Source organism: Mixophyes fleayi, chromosome 4, assembly GCF_038048845.1.
Source record: "Mixophyes fleayi isolate aMixFle1 chromosome 4, aMixFle1.hap1, whole genome shotgun sequence".
NCBI classification, from domain to species: domain Eukaryota; kingdom Metazoa; phylum Chordata; class Amphibia; order Anura; family Limnodynastidae; genus Mixophyes; species Mixophyes fleayi.
This window is the reverse complement of record NC_134405.1, coordinates 201,498,035-201,519,169: the sequence shown is the minus strand read 5'-3', so window position 1 is coordinate 201,519,169 and position 21,135 is coordinate 201,498,035. Positions and strand designations below refer to the sequence as shown.

Genomic DNA, 21,135 nt, shown 5'->3' with positions numbered 1-21,135 from the left:
CATTTGCGTTCATACTAGTGTCTACACGTATGTGCATTGTGAAAATGTTTATTGGATGTTGTATGTGCCATTTCAGCGTGTTCAAAGCATGTCATTGCACTTGAAAATGTCCATTGATCTCTACAGCAGTACATTTTGACATACCTGCTAAGGGTTAACATGAGCTGCTAAATGAGCAGTGCCCTGTAGTTTTTGAATTGATTTCTATGACCTATTCATATTAACCAACTACTGCAATGGGATTGTACATTACTTGCAGAAACCTCACTGAAATTAATGGGCCATATAAATGAATGGGACATATACATAAATGAAGCTGCACAAAACTAGTAATTGTTTTCTCCTGACATCCTTGGGGGACACCGGGACCTTGGGGTATAGAGTAGGACAGGCGAACACTGGCACTTTTACTTTCAGTTAAAACAAAAGCTCCGGCTCCTCCCCCTCTATACCCCACCTCCTGCTAGAGGCCAGACTAGTTTAAGTGCCCGGCGAACGGGCTGTGCGCTGGGCTGCTTAGCAGCAATTTTGATTTTATTTTCAGTTTTATTTCTTTCTTTATGTTGGAGACTTCTGTCTCCGTGTGGTCTGACAGCCGGCCGCTCTCTGAGCCGCGTAGCCGGCTGTCAGACCACAATCTCTCCTGCGGCTGCTGCTGGCGTGGAGAGATTGTATTAACAGCGGGGGAGCCTCTATGTGTAGCGCACAGCATGGACAGCTGTGCGCCGTCCGCTGGGCGGGGGGGAGCAGAGGTGCCGTGTAGGGGCCTTCTTTCTGCCTGCTCCCTCTGCCGAATCTTTGACCCTCCTTGGAGCCGGGCACAGTCGCCGCAGGCTGTGTCCGTCCTCCATATGCAGATAGCATGCTTCCTGCACACACTGTGTCTGGAGGGTTGGCAGCAGGTAAGTGAAACTCTCTCTCAGCATAGTGCTAAGAGAGGGGAAGGGTAGAAATCGCAGTGGTTCCCTGAGATGGCTGCTTTTACTAAAAGCAGTCATTTTGTTTGTTTAAAGATAAGGTTTCTATTTTTAGCTCAGGGAACAGGGTCAGGCAAGGGTCACTATCTCAGTGAGCCCTGCTAGGCTCTGGATTGGTTGAGGTGATTGTCTGTTTGGACGATAACCAGTCCAGAGCTGGTCCCTGGGTGGAGTGGTTTCCTCTTGTGCACTTCCCCCGTGGTAGCCTCTCACTCCTCGTGTGCAGACACCAGAATAGACAGTCATTTTAAAAGCTCCTGTTTTTCCCCTTTTCTATCCTGTATACTGTAAGGTAAAGGTTTGGGGGTGGTTTGTGAAACGTTTGTATTTTTTTATAAATTGGGGAGCCTTTGGCTGTATCGCAGGTTCACTTTCTCTTGTAGTTTGTGTGCTGCTTGTTATCTGTACTGTATGTATTTCTCTGTACTGTTTTTGTCCCATCTGTTAACATGTCAGAGAGGGAAAAATCTATGCGTGGTAGGGCTGGTGCTACTTTGATAAGTTTCACCTGTGCTGTCTGTCACGTTAAGGTACCGTCTGGGCAGCCAGGTGGGCAGGCTCTGTGTGTATTTCTGCCTCGGCAGTTGCAGCGCGTCGGACTCTTTGGCTAAAGTCCTGGGAGGCTGATGTAGAGTCCAAAAAGTCTCTTGAGTCCATTCCATTTTCTGGAGGTGTTTTGTTTGGACCTCAGCTTGACTCCTTTATTAGTCAGGCAAAAGGAGGTAAGAGCACTTTCCTTCCTGTCAGTGCTCCCAAGCAGAGGATGTCCAGATTTTGGGCCTTTCGTTCCGCAGGAAGATTTCGAGGACAATATTCCTCAGGCCAATCTTCTAGAGGTCAGTCATCCGCCCCTAGAGGTGGTTTGCAGTGAGGACATCAGGCCTGGTCTGCGCGACGTCCAGCTGCAAAGCCTGCAGACAAACAGTCTGCATGACGTGCTTTTTGCTCCTCCGCTGTCGTCGGTGGTAGGAGTCCGTCTTCTGCGGTTCAGGGATCGGTGGTGTCAGTTCACTACCAATGTCTGAATTCGGGAAGTGGTGGACCAGGGTTACAAGATTGATCTGCTTGGTCTTCCTCCCAGATGGTTCTTCGCCACATGGCTTCCGTCTTGTCCGAGAAAACGATTGGCTTTAACAGAAGCGATTAAATCTCTTCTTTCGTCCGGAGTGATTATGCCGGTTCCTCTTTCCCAAAGAGGTTTGGGGTTTTATTCCAATCTTTTTCTTGTGACAAAACCAGACGGCTCCTTCAGACCAATTCTCAATCTAAAGGATTTGAATACACAGGTCAGAGTGCCCAGCTTCAAGATGGAGTCTTTACGCTCGGTCATTCTCGGCATGTAACAGGGAGAATTTATGGTGGCTCTAGACATCAAGGATGCATATCTCCATGTGCCTATTTGGAAGGGTCATCAGTCCCTGTTGAGGTTTGCAGTTCGGTCAGAGAACTTCCAATTTCTGACATAGATGCTACTTCTCTGCTGGAGGAGGTTCAGAGTGATCGTCAGAGTGTGGAGGAGTTAATTCAGGCTGTGCGTCAGGTACTTGATATTCCTGAGGAACAAGTTTCTGAGGCTTCTGGATCCTTTCTTTTTTAAAAGCACAAGAAAAAGGCGTTTGTTTTCCCGGCCTCTTCCCATTTGGAAGATTTGCTGTCGGAACCTTGGACTTCCCCAGACAGGAAGTTCCAGGTGTCTAAGCGACTGCATTTCCCCCTGAAGTTCTTGCTAAATGGGAGACGCTTCCTCAAGTGGATGCGGCTGTGGCAAGGTTGGCAAAGGTAACTACTATTCCTCTTCCTAACCAGGCCACTCTTAAGGATGGTACAGACCGGAAGGTCGAGACGTGCTTAAGTCCATTTTTGTGGCAGCGGGTGCTTCTTTGAGGCCCGCGTTGGCATCAGCGTGGGTTAACAAAGCTGTTGAATGCTGGTCGGAACAATTGTCTGAAGGTTTGTTGGCAGGAAGGCCGTCCTATGAACTGCTTCCTTTAGTGGAGCAGATTCAGAGAGCGACAGATTATTTAGCAGTGGCTGCTATGGAAGCGGGGCTCATTGGAGCGCGCATTTCTGCCTCGGCAGTTGCAGCGCGTCGGACTCTTTGGCTAAAGTCCTGGGAGGCTGATGTAGAGTCCAAAAAGTCTCTTGAGTCCATTCCATTTTCTGGAGGTGTTTTGTTTGGACCTCAGATTGACTCCTTTATTAGTCAGGCAAAAGGAGGTAAGAGCACTTTCCTTCCTGTCAGTGCTCCCAAGCAGAGGATGTCCAGATTTTGGGCCTTTCGTTCCGCAGGAAGATTTCGAGGACAATATTCCTCAGGCCAATCTTCTAGAGGTCAGTCATCCGCCCCTAGAGGTGGTTTGCAGTGGGGACGTCAGGCCTGGTCTGCGCGACGTCCAGCTGCAAAGCCTGCAGACAAACAGTCTGCATGACGTGCTTTTTGCTCCTCCGCTGTCGTCGGTGGTAGGAGTCCCTCTTCTGCGGTTCAGGGATCGGTGGTGTCAGTCCACTACCAATGTCTGAATTCAGGAAGTGGTGGACCAGGGTTACAAGATTGATCTGCTTGGTCTTCCTCCCAGATGGTTCTTCGCCACAGGGCTTCCGTCTTGTCCGAGAAAACGATTGGCTTTAACAGAAGCGATTAAATCTCTTCTTTCGTCCGGAGTGATTTTGCCGGTTCCTCTTTCCCAAAGAGGTTTGGGGTTTTATTCCAATCTTTTTCTTGTGACAAAACCAGACGGCTCCTTCAGACCAATTCTCAATCTAAAGGATTTGAATACACAGGTCAGAGTGCCCAGCTTCAAGATGGAGTCTTTACGCTCGGTCATTCTCGGCATGTAACAGGGAGAATTTATGGTGGCGCCAGACATCAAGGATGCATATCTCCATGTGCCTATTTGGAAGGGTCATCAGTCCCTGTTGAGGTTTGCAGTTCGGTCAGAGAACTTCCAATTTCTGACATAGATGCTACTTCTCTGCTGGAGGAGGTTCAGAGTGATCGTCAGAGTGTGGAGGAGTTAATTCAGGCTGTGCATCAGGTACTTGATATTCCTGAGGAACAAGTTTCTGAGGCTTCTGGATCCTTTCTTTTTTAAAAGCACAAGAAAAAGGCGTTTGTTTTCCCGGCCTCTTCCCATTTGGAAGATTTGCTGTCGGAACCTTGGACTTCCCCAGACAGGAAGTTCCAGGTGTCTAAGCGACTGCATTTCCCCCTGAAGTTCTCGCTAAATGGGAGACGCTTCCTCAAGTGGATGCGGCTGTGGCAAGGTTGGCAAAGGTAACTACTATTCCTCTTCCTAACCAGGCCACTCTTAAGGATGGTACAGACCGGAAGGTCGAGACGTGCTTAAGTCCATTTTTGTGGCAGCGGGTGCTTCTTTGAGGCCCGCGTTGGCATCAGCGTGGGTTAACAAAGCTGTTGAATGCTGGTCGGAACAATTGTCTGAAGGTTTGTTGGCAGGAAGGCCGTCCTATGAACTGCTTCCTTTAGTGGAGCAGATTCAGAGAGCGACAGATTATTTAGCAGTGGCTGCTATGGAAGCGGGGCTCATTGGAGCGCGCATTTCTGCCTCGGCAATTGCAGCGCGTCGGACTCTTTGGCTAAAGTCCTGGGAGGCTGATGTAGAGTCCAAAAAGTCTCTTGAGTCTATTCCATTTTCTGGAGGTGTTTTGTTTGGACCTCAGATTGACTCCTTTATTAGTCAGGCAAAAGGAGGTAAGAGCACTTTCCTTCCTGTCAGTGCTCCCAAGCAGAGGATGTCCAGATTTTGGGCCTTTCGTTCCGCAGGAAGATTTCGAGGACAATATTCCTCAGGCCAATCTTCTAGAGGTCAGTCATCCGCCCCTAGAGGTGGTTTGCAGTGGGGACGTCAGGCCTGGTCTGCGCGACGTCCAGCTGCAAAGCCTGCAGACAAACAGTCTGCATGACGTGCTTTTTGCTCCTCCGCTGTCGTCGGTGGTAGGAGTCCCTCTTCTGCGGTTCAGGGATCGGTGGTGTCAGTCCACTACCAATGTCTGAATTCAGGAAGTGGTGGACCAGGGTTACAAGATTGATCTGCTTGGTCTTTCTCCCAGATGGTTCTTCGCCACAGGGCTTCCGTCTTGTCCGAGAAAACGATTGGCTTTAACAGAAGCGATTAAATCTCTTCTTTCGTCCGGAGTGATTTTGCCGGTTCCTCTTTCACAAAGAGGTTTGGGGTTTTATTCCAATCTTTTTCTTGTGACAAAACCAGACGGCTCCTTCAGACCAATTCTCAATCTAAAGGATTTGAATACACAGGTCAGAGTGCCCAGCTTCAAGATGGAGTCTTTACGCTCGGTCATTCTCGGCATGTAACAGGGAGAATTTATGGTGGCTCTAGACATCAAGGATGCATATCTCCATGTGCCTATTTGGAAGGGTCATCAGTCCCTGTTGAGGTTTGCAGTTCGGTCAGAGAACTTCCAATTTCAGGCTCTCCCGTTCGGTCTCGCCACAGCTCCACGTATCTTCACCAAGATCATGGCGGTTATGGTTGCTCTGCTAAGGGCCAAAGGAATTACAATCATACCTTACCTGGACGATCTACTTTTAAAGGCAGATTCTTTAGAGAAGCTTCTGTTGCATATTCAGGTAGGAATCCAGACCCTGAAGTCGCACGGTTGGATTATCAACTTCAAAAAATCCAAGTTGATCCCATCCCAGCGGATGGTGTTTCTGGGTCTTTTATTCGATACCCGTCTAAGACGGGTGTTCTTTCCTCAGGACAAGATCCTGGCCTTGCAGAGGATGGTGAAATCCCTGTTTGTGGCAAAGAGACCTTCCATTCATTTCGCAATGAGACTTCTGGGCAAGATGGTATCTTCATTCGAAGCGATCCAGTTTGCTCAGTTCCATGCACGACAGTTTCAATTGGAACTCCTGTAGCAATGGAACAAATCCCATCGGAATCTGGCGAGTCAGGTTTTTCGCCTGTCTCCGCAGACGCGTCAGTCGCTGATCTGGTGGTTACACAGGCAGAATCTCACCAGGGGACGCTTGATCTCAATTTGGAATTGGATTCTGATAACAACAGATGCCAGCCTTCGGGGTTGGGGGGCTGTCTGTCTTCAGGCTCGGTTTCAAGGGCTTTGGACTCAGAAGGAATCCAAACTTCCAATAAATGTCTTAGAACTGCACGCAGTGTTTCATGCTCTAAGGAGTGCACAACACTTGCTGCAGGGAAAGCCATTGAAGATTCAATCGGACAATGTCACAGCAGTGGCATATCTCAACCATCAGAGCGGCACCAGGAGTCCCTTGGCCATGAGGGAGACTCACTCATATTTCTGTGAGCCGAAGCTCACGTTTCGGCACTAGTGGCCATCTTCATTCCCGGAATAGAAAATTGGGAAGTAGACTTCCTAAGTAGGCAGACTCTGCATCCGGGAGAATGGTCTCTCCATCCGGAGGTTTTTCAACACTTAGTGGTGAAATGGGGTCAGCCAGATGTCGACATGATGGCATCTCGGTTGAATCACAAGGTTCCCCGCTACTGTTCCTGTGCAAGAGATCCCGGGGCAGTCGCGGTAGACGCTATGTCCGTCCCTTGGAGGTACCGCTTAGTGTACCTTTTTCCTCCGATAGCCATGCTTCCACGAGTACTGAAAAAGGTGAAGAGAGAGGGTGTTCCAGTGCCTCTAGTGGCGCCGGATTGGCCGCGCAGGGCCTGGTACACCGACGTACTCTTCATGGCAGGAGGTCGGTCGTGGCGGTTGCCAATACGCCCAGACCTGCTAACTCAGGGTTCCTTTTGTCATCAAAGTTTGCAACATCTGGCTTTAACGGCGTGGCTGTTGAGGCCAGGATCCTAAGAGCTAAGGGTTTTTTGGATCGGGTGGTGCAGACCATGCTCCGTGCTCGAAAACCGGCTTCGGCCAAAATATATCATCGTGTCTGGAGGACATATATTGCTTGGTGCGAAAAGAAGGGATATCCTACGTCTCCTTTTCGTCTGGCCAGGTTACTGAGGTTCTTGCAGGATGGCTTGGATGCAGGTTTGCGTCTTCGTTCTCTTAAGGGTCAGGTGTCAGCTCTTTCGATCTTCTTTCAAAGAAAACTTGCTGTCATACCTGATGTGCAAACTTTCATTCAAGGTGTTCTTCATGTTCAACCTCCTTATATTCCTCTGGTTCCGCCATGGGATTTGAATTTGGTGTTGAGGGCTTTACAGCATCCACCGTTTGAACCCTTGAATTTCTAACTTTGAAAACGGTTTTTCTTTTGGCCATTTCTACGGCACGCAGAGTTTCAGAGCTTGCTGCTTTGTCTTGCAAGCCTCCTCTGCTAGTTTTTCATGAAGATAGGGCAGTTCTTCGAACCAAGCCCTCTTTCCTTCCTAAAGTTGTATCTAAGTTTCATTTGAATCAGGACATTGTTATTCCGGCTCTATCTGATTCCTCTTCTTCTGATAAAGATGAGTCTATTCGTTATCTTGATGTTGTTCGTGCCTTGCGAATTTATGTTACAAGATCTCAGAAATTACGTAAAACTGAGGATCTTTTGATTCTTTATGATGCTCACAAAAGAGGCTGGCCAGCTTCTAAAGTGACCATTGCTAGGTGGATTACGGCTGTTAACCGTCAGGCTTACAGTGGGGCTGGGGAGCCTTTCCCAGATAATATACGAGTGAATTCTACAAGATCTGTAAGTGCTTCCTGGGTGGCCCGCCATGGTGCCTCCAGTGAACATTTGTGTAAAGCGGCCATGTGGTCTTCTGTACACACTTTCACAAAGTTTTACAGATTTAATGTGTTTGCCTCTAGGGATGCAAGTTTTGGGAGAAAGGGGCTTCGGCTGTTTCTTCTGAGCGTTCCCTCCCGTGAGACAGCTTTGGGATGTCCCCAAGGTCCCGGTGTCCCCCAAGGATGTCAGAGAAAATGGGATTTTTATACTTACGTAAAATCTGTTTCTTTTAATCCATTGGGGGACACCGGGCGCCCACCCTTAACGCTCTGGTTTCTCCTTCTGTTTGACATGTTGTCTGGTTTTTAAGAGAATGATGTGTTGTTAAATTTATTCTCTTTTCTTTGGTTTCTCTCTATCTCGCTTTCTGCGGGCTTGGTTAAACATAGACTGGTCTCTAGCAGGAAGTGGGGTATAGAGGGGGAGGAGCTGGAGCTTTTGTTTTAACTGAAAGTTAAAGTGCCAGTGTTCACCTGTCCTACTCTATACCCCAAGGTCCCGGTGTCCCCCAATGGATTAAGAGAAACGTTTTTTACGTAAGTATAAAAATCCCATTTTTCCCATATCAATATTGATTCAAAGAATCTAAAAAAATCAGGGGGACCTCCTTTGCTTCCCACCAATCACATCACATATAGAGTGGGAAAACCTCTTGTGACTGACTGAGCAGTTAAGGGGAGTTCCGGTGAATTGAGTTTTGGGGGCCAGGTAGGTTGGTATGCTTCTTTACAAAAAAAGTTATTTATTTACTAGCTGAGTTTCTCCAACTCATGTCTATAGCCTATACATTTCACCAGGGTTTCTACACACTGTAAACCCCACAGCTAATAAAATTAAAAGCTCTGTGCCTCTTGCGTCTGGACACACTCACAAACACATGCATATGTGTTTAGCATATATCAATTGTGGGTATACCGCATGTGAACTGCAAATCATACGCATACCATTTATGTGCATAATCACATGCTGTTGTCGTTTTTTAACCTGCAAGTTTTGCAGCGGAGTTTTATATCTGCAGTTAACATTTAAAAGGAATATTCTCTTTATGGGTATGCTGCTACATCATTAGGAATGAGTGCATTAGGCAGCTGAATAGTGTGGTGTCTGCTCTATCATTAGTTGTTTTGAATGAAGAATTCTAGGACCCTCTTTAATCTCTTGCAGCTGTAAGTAATTGTAGAGGGCAAACATGTTGGATTATTTAGTTATTGTATTTTTGTACGTCACTATTGATTGTATGCATTCTTTCACAAAGATAGTGAAAACATAATTCTAACAAGGGAGAGAGAAAAAATCATGACAACAGGAGAAATCTGTAAAAGGAAAGGAAAGGAGGAAAGGGTTGGGACTGCTTGCCCTGGATCCACTTGCTCCTCACCCAGTGAGTCGGACAGCCACTTTAAGAGTATTACACTATAGAGGGACTGAGGGCCAAAAGTTAAATATAGCAAGGGAAACTTGCACTTTATCTTCTAGTAGGCAGGATAAGCTCAATACATCCAATATTTTGTATTGTATCTGATTTGTGCCATGTACAAGCAAAAGTCTATTTGGCAGCACCAAAAACATGACCAATCAGCTCCTTCGCATGTTAATTTATGCCTTTTGATAACGTCGATGAGAAGACTGGTCCACGGTGTGGAGGAACTTTGCATTTTATTATATAGAGTGCATCTTGCACGATATATAAGTTTTTTTTCTTTTCTTCCTTTGCCCCAGAGGAAACAGAAAAGCAGTGCATGTGTCAGGAGCCGCGGCGGCCTCGGGCACCGCCGCGACTCAATTCCTGCTTCAGTGAACGTCCCGGCCGTCTCCATGATGACCGGAGCGTCACTTCCGGTTTCTCGGGCCCGACCGTTGCCAAGGCAACCTCCGGACGCCGAGTGTAGCAAGCGGTGCGCCCCGGCAAGTGAGGCAGCCGGACGCATGCGCTAGGATAGCCTGCGAGCTAATTAATGTCAGTAAGCCTATCCTGTGATGCATTTCAGGGCTAAGCCCTGATTGGCCAAAGTCTGTATATAAGGCAGGGAGGGCTTAGCCTCCCTGCCGGTTATAGCGTTCAGTTGCATGTCAGCTAGCCTGCTCCTGTATCCTGTTGGTGACAACCTGTGTATGACCCTTTATCTGGATTTGGACCCTGCCTGTGTTTCTTGTGACCCCGACCTCTGGCGTGATTACCGACCTTCCTGTTTGCCCGTGACCCCTGACCTCGGCTTGGTTTATTGGATTTGCTGTCTGCTGTCAGCCCTTGACCCGTGCCTGGACCTCACTCCACTTACCTGGGTTCTCCCCAGCCAGTACGCACTTCACAACCCTCTGTCAGTGTGCGGCCAAGTGTGTCACCACCACTAGGGGCTCCAGTGAACAGAGCAGATTCCGGGTGATGTTGTACTGCCTGGAGGGGTTCCTAACATTATAACCGGCCAGTGAAACACTGGAGAGGATTATTCATGGACGGAAGCGGAACGAGTCCCTCTCCAGCCCAAGTTCTAGCTGGACAGATTCAAACCCTGTCTCAGATGGTCCAGGGATTGTCGCAACGCCTGTCGGCACAAGAGGAGGCTTCTAGAACTGCGCAAGCCCAACAAAGTTCGTTGGTACCTGCTCCAGAACCAAAGATGAATTTGCCAGACCGTTTCTCTAAGGGAAAGGTCATTGTTCCGCAATTTTAAGGAAAGTTGCAAGCTTTATTTTCGTCTAAGACCTCGCTCTTCTGGGTCAGAGCAACAACGGGTCGGGATTATCATATCCCTTCTCCAAGGCGACCCCCAGTCCTGGGTCTTTAGTTTACCGTCTGCCAGCCCTTCCCTTCTTTCCGTGGATGCATTCTTTGACGCGCTGGGTCTTCTCTACGATGATCCAGATCGAGTGGCTTCAGCTGAGGCTCAACTTAGGGCTCTGAAACAGGGCCAACGCTATACTGAAGAATTCTGTGCCGAATTCAGACGTTGGTCTAGCGACAGTGAATGGGATGACCCTGCGCTTCGCAGCCAACTTCGGTTAGGTCTGTCGGAACAGATCAAGGATGCATTGATACAATACCCTCCGCCAACATCATTGGAGGACCTGATGCAACTCTCCATCAAAATTGATAGGCGGATCAGAGAGAGGAAAGCGGAGAAAGAGACACCGTCTGGTCTACCGTCTGTATTTGCTTCAGTACCATTGGACCCAGAAGAACCGATGCAATTGGGGGCTTACCGCCTCTCTGCAGAAGAAAAAGCCAGAAGATGAACGCAAGGCTTGTGTCACTCACCGGACTGTTAGTGCCTCTAGGTTGGGACATGGGTCTCTCTCGCTCCTGCCGGCGCCTCTCCTGAGCCGCGGCCGTCCACCATCTTGACTAAGATTGCGCATGTGCAGAAACCCTGAACTGTTAATACCTCGCCTCTAGTCTCATTGGTTAATTAATTACCTCTCAGTACTTAAGGCACCTTTTGCCCTATTATCTTTGCCTGTTCTTGGTTCTCATTCCTTGAGACTCTGAGGTGTTTCCTGTTTCTGCTCGTGTTATCCGTTTGCTCTGGACAAGTCTCCTCTCCACATCGGTAGTAGAACTTACCCGCTGCAGACTACTCTCGCTACCTCTGTTACCTGCCTGCTCCTGGACAAGTCTCCTCTCCACATCGGTAGTAGAACTTACCCACTGCAGACTACTCTCGCTACCTCTGTTACCTGCCTGCTCCTGGACAAGTCTCCTCTCCACATTGGTAGTAGAACTTACCCGCTGCAGACTACTCTCGCTACCTCCGTTACCTGCCTGCTCCTGGACAAGTCTCCTCTCCACATCGGTAGTAGAACTTACCCGCTGCAGACTACTCTTGCTACCTCCGTTACCTGCCTGCTCCTGGACAAGTCTCCTCTATACATCAGTGGTACAACTTGTCTATTGCAGACCACTCACGTTGCTCCGTTACATGCCTGCACCTGGAAAAGTCTTCCCTTCACATCAGTGGTACAGCTTGCCTATTGCAGACCACTCACGTTACTCCGTTCCATGCCTGCACCTGGACAAGTCTTCCCTTCACATCAGTGGTACAACTTGCCTATTGCAGACCATTCACGTTACTCCGTTCCACGCCTGCACCTGGACAAGTCTTCCCTTCACATCAGTGGTACAACTTGCCTATTGCAGACCACTCACGTTACTCCGTTCCACGCCTGCACCTGGACAAGTCTTCTCTACACATCAGTGGTAAAACTTGCCTATTGCAGACCATTCACGTTACTCCGTTCCATGCCTGTGCCTGGACAAGTCTTCCCTTCACATCAGTGGTACAACTTGCCAATTGCAGACCACTCACGCTATTCTGTTACACACCTGCGCTGGACAAGTCTTCTCTACATATCCGTGGTGAAACTTACCAGCTGTAGACCATTCATGTTTCCTTGTGATATAGCTACTACTCTGTATGGTACCTATTGGTTGGACTAAAGTCTACAAGTGCCTCTGTATTGTAGCTGCAAGTCGCTGACTCTTCTACTATATTGTTGATTGGTCTTTGCCTAATGTTATCCAGTTATCAAGTACTGGCCTGCTATATGCTACCTGCGTGCTAAGGCACTTGGACTCTTTCCTCATTTTATCCTGTTTACTAAACTGCTGTACCATCACAGTTCCACGGTGCCAAGACTCAGCATTTATACTATTGACATTCCTTTCCTCTATTCTACTGTATGGTTCCACTGATTCACCACACTACCCAGAAGTCCGCACTTCTGGTAAGTGTAGCTACACCTGGTGAATTCTGGGTAAAACTCCTAGTGCCCGTGACAGCTTGTGTCTTTACTGTGGCACCAAAGGACACTTTTCTCGCTCTTGTCCTAACAAGCCGGGAAAAGATCTGGCCTAGGAGATAAGGAGGAGATTCACATAGGTCTACAATTCATCTCCTCAAAAAATGCATTGTTGGTTCCCGCACACATCACTTATGGTGCCTATTCTGCAGACACCTCAGCTTTCATTGATAGTGGTGCCGCTGGGAATTTTCTTGACATAGGTTTTGCTAAATCCTCAGGGATTCCTTTTCGGAATACCAGTACAGTTATTACTGTATGTGGGTTAGATGGAGAATCTCTCCCAGGTGGCAAGGTTGTGTATGAAACGCCACCATTACATCTAACAGTGGGAACCCTCCGTTCAGAGACCCTGATTTTCTACTTGATTCACTGTCCATCTGTACCAGTGATACTAGGGCATCCCTGGCTGCGACTCCATAATCCTGTAATTGATTGGGCACAAGGGGAGATTACTCAGTGGAGGCCTTCATGTTCTCAGTCTTGTCTGAATCTACCCCTCCGGATCTTGCAATCCACTTCTGATTTACTACCTCCACAGTACCATGAATTCCGGGATGTCTTCGCTAAGAAAGCAGCTGACACTTTGCCTCCTCACCGGGATTTTGATTGTGCCATTGACCTGATTCCTGGCGCTAAGTTACCGAAAGGGAGGCTATACTTCCTCTCAGGTCCTGAAACCAAAGCCATACAACAATACGTTGAAGAGAACTTGCAGAAAGGCTTTATTAGGCCTTCAAAATCACCCGTGGGAGCCGGCTGCTTCTTTGTCTCTAAAAAGGATGGTGGGCAGCGTCCGTGCATTGATTTTAGGGGCCTCAATAAGATCACAATTAAAAATACCTATCCTCTTCCGCTCACCTCGGTTTTGTTTGACCAACTCAGAGATGCGACTATCTTCACCAAGATTGACCTACGCGGGGCTTATAACCTCTTCCGCTTCAGAGAAGGAGATGAGTGGAAAACGGCTTTCAATACTCAATCTGGTCATTATGAGTATTTAGTTATGCCGTTCAGTCTCTGTAATGCACCAGCGGTATTCCAAGACCTCATTAATGAAGTTCTCAGGGAATTCCTCGATCAGTTCGTGGTCGTGTATTTAGATGATATACTGATATATTCCCGTTCATTGTCTCAGCATCGACTTCATGTTCAGCAAGTGCTCCATAAATTACGAGACCATCACTTGTTCGCCAAACTTGAAAAATGCGAGTTTGAAGTTCAAAAGGTATAATTTCTGAGATATGTTATATCCACCTCCGTTTTTTCTATGGACCCAAGTAAAGTCCAAGCTATTCTGGATTGGGTGCAGCCCGTTAATCTAAAAGCAGTACAAAGGTTCTTGGGCTTTGCAAACTACTACTGAAGGTTCATCCATGGGTTTTCCGATTTGGTGGCTCCCATTGTTGCCCTCACCAGAAAAGGGCAGATCCTGGTAATTGGTCCTCTGAAACGATTAACTCCTTCCAGGCTCTCAAAAAAGCATTTATCTCCGCCCCTGTTTTAAGACATCCTAAGCTGGAGCTGCCTTTCATTCTGGAAGTTGATGCTTCTGACATTGGTGCGGGTGCTGTCCTTTCTCAGAAAGATCCTGATAATCACCGACTCTTTCAGTGCGCTTTCTTCTCCCGCAAATTCTCGTCTGCAGAGGCCAACTACGATGTTGGTAATCGGAACTTTTAGCCATTAAATGGGTCTTCGAGGAATGGCGTCATTGGTTGGAAGAACCTGCAATATATTGAGTCAGCAAAACTAATAAATCCGAGGCAGGCCCGTTGGTCATTGTTCTTTACTCATTTTCAGTTCATCATTAGTTATAGGACAGGATCAAAGAACACAAAGGCTGATGCCCTATCTAGAAGTTTTTCCTCTCATCATGCACTAGTTCAGAGATCACTGATGATTGTACCATCTTCAATTATTCATGCCGGTTTAGCTCAGGACTTGGGTGCAACTCTTCGCAGATTCCAAAAACTGGCTCCTTCTGAGACACCTGCGAACCGCTTATTTGTACCCGTTCATCTTCGAAAGGCAGTCCTCACTGAGGCCCACGATCATAAAACGGCTGGACATCCCGGTATCTTTAAAACCACAGAAAATCTCTCACGTTCCGTTTGGTGGCCCACCATGTCTGTGTTATGAATCCCAGTGTATTCACGAAGAGCAACAGAAGTGTAAAGCAAAGTGTCTTTATTCAGGTAAATACACAAACAAAGATTACTCAATTCCACTGATAAGAACAGGTTCCTAAGGAGACTGTATAGTAAAAATGGCAGGAACAGGTATTATAAGTTTTACCCCAGTCCAGAAGGCACAAGGCTGTCCAGGAAAGCAGACAGAGTCCAGGGATAAGGCAGTGATCAGATAAACAAATCCAAATAGCCAGGCAGAGATCAAGCAAATTAGCGAGGTCCAGAAGTCTGTCCAAAAGGTCAGGGCAACAAGCAAAACAGCGTGGTCCAAGGTACAGGCAAATGATTCGGGGTCTCAGGCAAGCAAGCAAGGTCCAAGGTACAGGCAGGGGTCATACACAGAAGTTCAGTCCAGCAGGTATATACCAAATAGCACAGGAGCAGGTTAGCAGTAGCCAGGAAAAATGGGATGAACTGCACAGAGCACAGCTAAAGGCAGGTACTTAAAGCAGTCCAACAGGTACAGTTCTAATCAGGCATAATGCAAGGAGATTAACTCCATCAGGCACATAGAAGAGTTCAGGAACAGAACAGCAGCACCTCTGGTGGTATGAGGCACTGCTGCTAGGTACAAACAACAGACAGAGTTGTAACAGTCTGCAGACGTTCAAGATTTTGTTTCCTCCTGTGAAATCTGTGCTAAAAACCCAGAGGAATCGGCCTTTCGGTCAGCTTATGCCATTATCACTTCCTACCAGGCCCTGGACACATTTGTCTATGGATTTTTATTGTGGAACTCCCTTCCTCTGCAGGCCACGATTCTATCTGGGTAGTGGTTGACCGCTTCAGCAAAATGGCCCACTTCATACCCCTAACCAGACTTCCTAGTGCACAGACCTTGGCATCACTTTTTATCCAGCATGTGTTTCGACCGCACGGGTTACCATTGGATATTGTTTCAGATCGTGGCTCTCAGTTTGTTGCTCAATTCTGGAGATCCTTTTGTGCACTGCTGGGAACAAACATCAGCCTTTCCTCAGCATACCATTCACAATCCAACGGACAAACTGAAAGGGTTAAGCAATCCTTCGAACAATTTCTACACTTCCGAATTCCACAATAACTGGTCAACGCTCTTACCATGGGCAGAATTTCCATATAATAATTCTTGCCATTTCTCCACCTGTACCTCACCATTCTATTGCAACTTTGGTTACCACCCCAGGTCCAACTCTCTGGCTTTGCTCAATCCTTCTGGGCTCCCTGGTATACACTCCACGGCTTCCAGTCTAAGAAACATCTGGAAGAAGGTTCACTCTGCCTTAAAACGAGCCTCATTCAACTCCAAGAAATTTGCAGATCATCACCGTAGGAGATGCTCGTTCAAAGTAGGTCAGAGGGTGTGGCTTTCCACCCGGAATATCAGGTTTAGGCAACCGTGTAAAAAGCTCGGGCCAAGATTTATTGGTCATTTCTTGATTATCAAGCAAGTAAATCCTGTGGCTTTTAGGTTGAGGCTTCCACGTTCTTTGAAAATTCCAAATACCTTTCATTGTTCCCTGCTTAAACCTGTAATTTCTTCTGGTAGATTCAGGCGAGTCCACCCTCGAAGGCCTCATTCCGTTAATGTGGAAGGGCACCGAGAGTTTTTGATACAGAAAATATTGGATTCTAAAAAAGTCCAGGGGCAAATACATTTTCTGTTCCAATGGAAAGGCCGCGGTGTGGAGGAACGTGCCTGGATTCCACAGCATCGTCTTCATGCTAATGGACTTATTAAAAAATTCTTTAAACAGTTTCCTTTGACCCCTCCTCAAGGGGGGGGGTACTGTCAGGAGCCGCGGCGGCCTCGGGCACCGCCGCAACTCACTTCCTGCTTCAGTGAACGTCCCGGCCGTCTCCATGACGACCAGGGCGTCACTTCTGGTTTCTCGGGCCTGGCCGTTGCCAAGGCAACGGCCGGTCGCCGAGTGTAGCAAGCGGTGCGCCCCGGCAAGTGAGGCAGCCGGGCACATGCGCTAGGATAGCCTGCAGGCTAATTAATGTCAGTAAGCCTAACCTGTGATGCATTTCAGGGCTAAGCCCTTATTGGCCAAAGTCTGTATATAAGGCAGGGAGGGCTTAGCCTCCCTGCCGGTTATAGCGTTCAGTTGCATGTCAGCTAGCCTGCTCCTGTATCCTGTTGGTGACAACCTGTGGATTGACTACCTGTGTATGACTCCTTGGCTAGATTTGGACCCTGCCTGTGTTTCTTGTGACCTCGACCTCTGGCGTGATTACCGACCTTCCTGTTTGCCCGTGACCCTTGACCTCGGCTTGGTTTATTGGATTTGCTGTCTGCTGTCAGCCCTTGACCCGTGCCTGGACCTCACTCCACTTACCTGGGTTCTCCCCAGCCGGTACGCACTTCACGACCCTCTGTCAGTCTGCGGCCAAGTGTGTCCCCACCACTAGGGGCTCCAGTGAACACCTGACTGGCAGAGCAGATTTCGGGTGGTGTTGTACTGGCTGGAGTGGTTCCTAACAGCATGTTGTATGCTTAGGAGAATTCCCTAACTCTGCTTTCTAGTCCGGGCACATAGTGGCTTCTTTTAGTCAGTCCATTCACGAGGCAAGGTTGCTGAGACACAGAAAGGAATTATTAAAGGAATTGTTTTATCCAAATCTTGAGAGTTTCTCATCAGAAAAGAAAAGTTTCAGTTTTCTTCCAAAAATTCAGAGGGCACAGGACAAGGCCATCAGATGTGTTTCACGTCTCATATTTGTCTCAGAGATGCTTTTGGTGTTGAAAAAAAAGTAGATTTTACGTAGTTTTCTTAAAAAAAAAAAGAAAAAAAAAAAAAGAGGCAAACAATTATTTTTTAATTTATTTCCATGGAAAAAACTATGCATTGGGAGAGTATCTTTGAGCTCTGTTAGGACTTCGGACAAACAGTTCTAGAAATAGAGCCAGTTTTATGGTTAGGATAAAAGGGAAACTGTCACACATCGGGGTCTCGTGTCCCTCATGGCCACCTACAGCACTTCTGAGTCCTGTGTCACAATATATAAACAAACACTCTCTGCTGTTCTGCTTCAAGGACATGACCATCTTGGATTGCATCACATGATCCATTCTGTCAAACTCCAGCAACTCCGGTCACATGATTCAGACAAGCTATTAAGCACAGGTCTCTCTACTTAAACCTGGGACTGCTAGTTGCACATTGCCAGACTAACTCTCTGTTTCTGTCTGCAGAATTTTCTACCTGCATTTCCAAAGTGCTCTGTTCTTGACTGCTGTATCTCCTGTCAGCTGTATCAAGTGCCTACGGTTCTGTCCACAGCATTCTCCTCACACACTTCACTGTGGGTTCAGTCTAGGGTTCATTTCTTCAGTGGGTGCCAGTTCTGAGTCTCCAGTGGTTTTTTCCAGCTCTGAGCTCCCTGTAACGGGTTCCAGGCCTTTGTACCTGGTTACAGGTCTCAGTCGTGTGTGTCCCATGACCGGTTCCAGTCCTGAGTTCGCTGCTGCAGATTCCAATTCTGAGCGTCTCAGGCAATCAGTACCCACAGAAGGCGTGCCACTGTTCTGGGTAAAGCCCAGATGAGCAGGAGCTTCCTCTAGGTCCCAGATTCAACTACTCATCTACCAAGCCAGCTAAACCCAAGGGTCCTGATCTGGATCTCCAAATCCCGGCATCTGTGACAGAAACTCCACACAAAAATGATTTTGTCAAAGTAATACCACCACTTTCTGCCTGAAATTTATCTTAACTGTCAAAGTCTATACTCTATTATTGTTAATTAGGGACCAGATAGGATTGCAAAAAGTAACAATTGGGAAAATAATTGGGGATATTATGGGTTGGTTGAGGGAAAAGTAGGAAATTGTCCACATGTAAGCAAATGTTCACTTCCACCTCGTTCTTGATAAATGCAGTTTTAGTGGGAAGAAGCTGCTTGTATACAGTTTAGTAGGAAACCTTTCTTTAAATATGTTTTACTGTATTTTCTAATTAATCTAAGTAATTCATTTTGCCTACTTAATTTTATTTCAGCTGCAGACAGGGGCTAAACACTGCATCACCAGGTCGCACAGCAGAACTTTGGTAAGGGCTTAGCAATACTGCCCTGATCTCAAGAGTGGGTCTTTGTAGTAGGGCGACCAGGCACTGGCTGCCAGCTCACATATTTGCAGCTTTGTAAATGATATATGAAATTATATTTACATTTGCTATACAGCCGAGTGCCTGCTAGTGTACTCTGTTATTACTCTTTTAAATTCATAATTATCTGCCCCTAATGCTCACAATCAAATTGTGCACTTTGATCCTTTCCTTTTACTTACTGTAATAATTCCAAGGACTGTGCCATTAGGACTGTGCTCCTCAATCTCAAGCACATATGTTGTATGAAGAAACTCAGGTGAGTGATCATTTATGTCTATTAAATTGATTGTTACAGACACAACAGAGCAGCAGTCTTGCAAATTGCCGGTGTCATTGGCCACAACCTATTAATGAAACAGCAGAAAAACTGGTTGGTAGAGTATTGAATTAATATTTGTTATAACATTGCATACAATTGTCATTGTAACTGTTTATCAACTGAACTTTTCCTAGGCAGTCTTCTTGCACATTTCACAGTTTTGACCCTAATCCTCCTTGCAGAATACAGCACAGCATTCATCATTAATCAGTTACAAATATACTGTACCTCCACATGCATGACGTGAACCAATTCATAGTCTATAGCCACAGAGTTTTTGACCAGGATTTGCACCAGGCCGGTATTTATGACTCGTTGTGGGGATACTGTAAAGCAGTCAGCATCGTGTCCCCGCAGGTACAGGTTGAATGCTCCATTCTGATCCTGCAGGTGCAGAATGTGAGAGGATGAGCATGGAAAGAGCAAAGCAGATGCAACAGAAGGTTACAAAGGTGACGTTAATGCCCTTTATACAACAAAAGCATTAATGAATTATATATTATGTATATATATATATATATATATATATATATATATATATATATATATAAAACGTTAGGTACATGACCTATATTAGTTTTCAATCTACTGGAATTCACTGGTGTTTTATGTTCAAGACATTGCGCTTCTAAGCACAAACAGGTCTGGTCTTACAAAAGATATTCTATGACATGATTGAAAAAAATGTATTACAATATGTCAACCTGTACTTAACACTTACAAAAACAAAATGTTTGTGCACCAACATTTCTGACTATTGCTAGTTGTGATATAAATAGGCATCAGTGATCTGCGTTTGTCCTTGCCTAAGATAGGTAACAATGCTACAAGGTAACCACTGGCTTCTAAACTGGTGATACAGTCAGTCAACATAACATGAAAGTGAATGGGTATCACTATTGCCATCACATCATAATGAATCTTCTGTCATAAAGCTGCATGCAGCAAAAAGTTAATGCATTGAACGAAAAATGGGACCATTTAAAATGAATGAGGGGGAGGTCCAAATGTGATAGGCAAACCAAAACTTACAGATGATCACGTTTTTCCAACATCTAAAAATGGACTTTACATGGTGCCTGTGTAACTAGCAGCTTTTGGTTTGAATGTGATTCCTGGAATACTATGTAACCCCAGATGGTCTATGTAGCCTGTATTAGCATATTGTCTGCTATTATTTATTAAATTAGCCCTGTAAAATCTACTTGATCTAAATGTTGGACTCATTACTTAAAGGGTTTTTACACTTAATATCCCCTATCTTCAAGTTCCAGCAATAACCATGATGTAAGCAATAGATTGCAGGGCAATCTTCCTCTGTTTGAGGGAATTCCTGGCCTGTGTTTAGATGGTGATATTTTATCACCAGTGTGATCATCATCATTTATTTATATAGCACCAGCAGCGTTTTAGAATTGGGAACAAACAGTAATAAAACAATACTGGGTAACACATACATACATAGACGTAAGAAGGCCCTGCTCGCAAGCTTACAACCTATGGGACAATGGTTTGATACACAAGGGACAGTGCTACATCATGGCAAAGGTTACAAAGTATCTAGTGGACTGTATGCTCAGTCACAGACAGAACTATGTTGATCAGAGGGTGGTGGTCTTGTATTAGCTGTGTAAAGGGTTGTAATAGGGTAACCAAGGGAGACTAAGGGGTATTTTACTAAACTGCGGGTTTGAAAAAGTGCAGATGTTGCCTAAAGCAATCAATGTAGAGACTGACAGAGTGACTCAACAGACGAAAAATGATTTGTAAGGAAAATCAATCTAGCCGCTGCGTGCAAAATAGATTGTAGGGGTTTGAGTCTGATTTTGGGAAGACCAGTAAGGAGGGAATTACAATAGTCGATGCGGGAGATGATGAGTGCACAAATTAAAGTTTTTGCAGTGTCTTCTGTGAGATATGTATGTATTCTGGAAATGTTTTTTAGATGTATGCAGCATGATGTAAATATAGAGTTGATGTGGGGAACAAAGGATAGTTACAAGTCAAGGATTAAACTTACGCAGCGAGCTTGCAGGGTGGGATTTTTAGTCATGTTGTC

General features: G+C 46.3%; 1 protein-coding gene across 1 annotated transcript in view; it reads right to left on the bottom strand.

The window, feature by feature from the left end:
• The window catches only part of CDHR2 (cadherin related family member 2), a 185,834-nt gene that overhangs the window by 50,100 nt on the left and 114,599 nt on the right, over positions 1–21,135 (bottom strand). Inside the window, exons 13-14 of the mRNA XM_075209134.1 lie at positions 19,305–19,460; positions 18,937–19,101 (exon numbers count right to left, since the gene is read on the bottom strand). Of these exons, the coding sequence (XP_075065235.1) occupies positions 18,937–19,101; positions 19,305–19,460 (321 nt within the window). The remainder of the gene's footprint in view (positions 1–18,936; positions 19,102–19,304; positions 19,461–21,135) is intronic.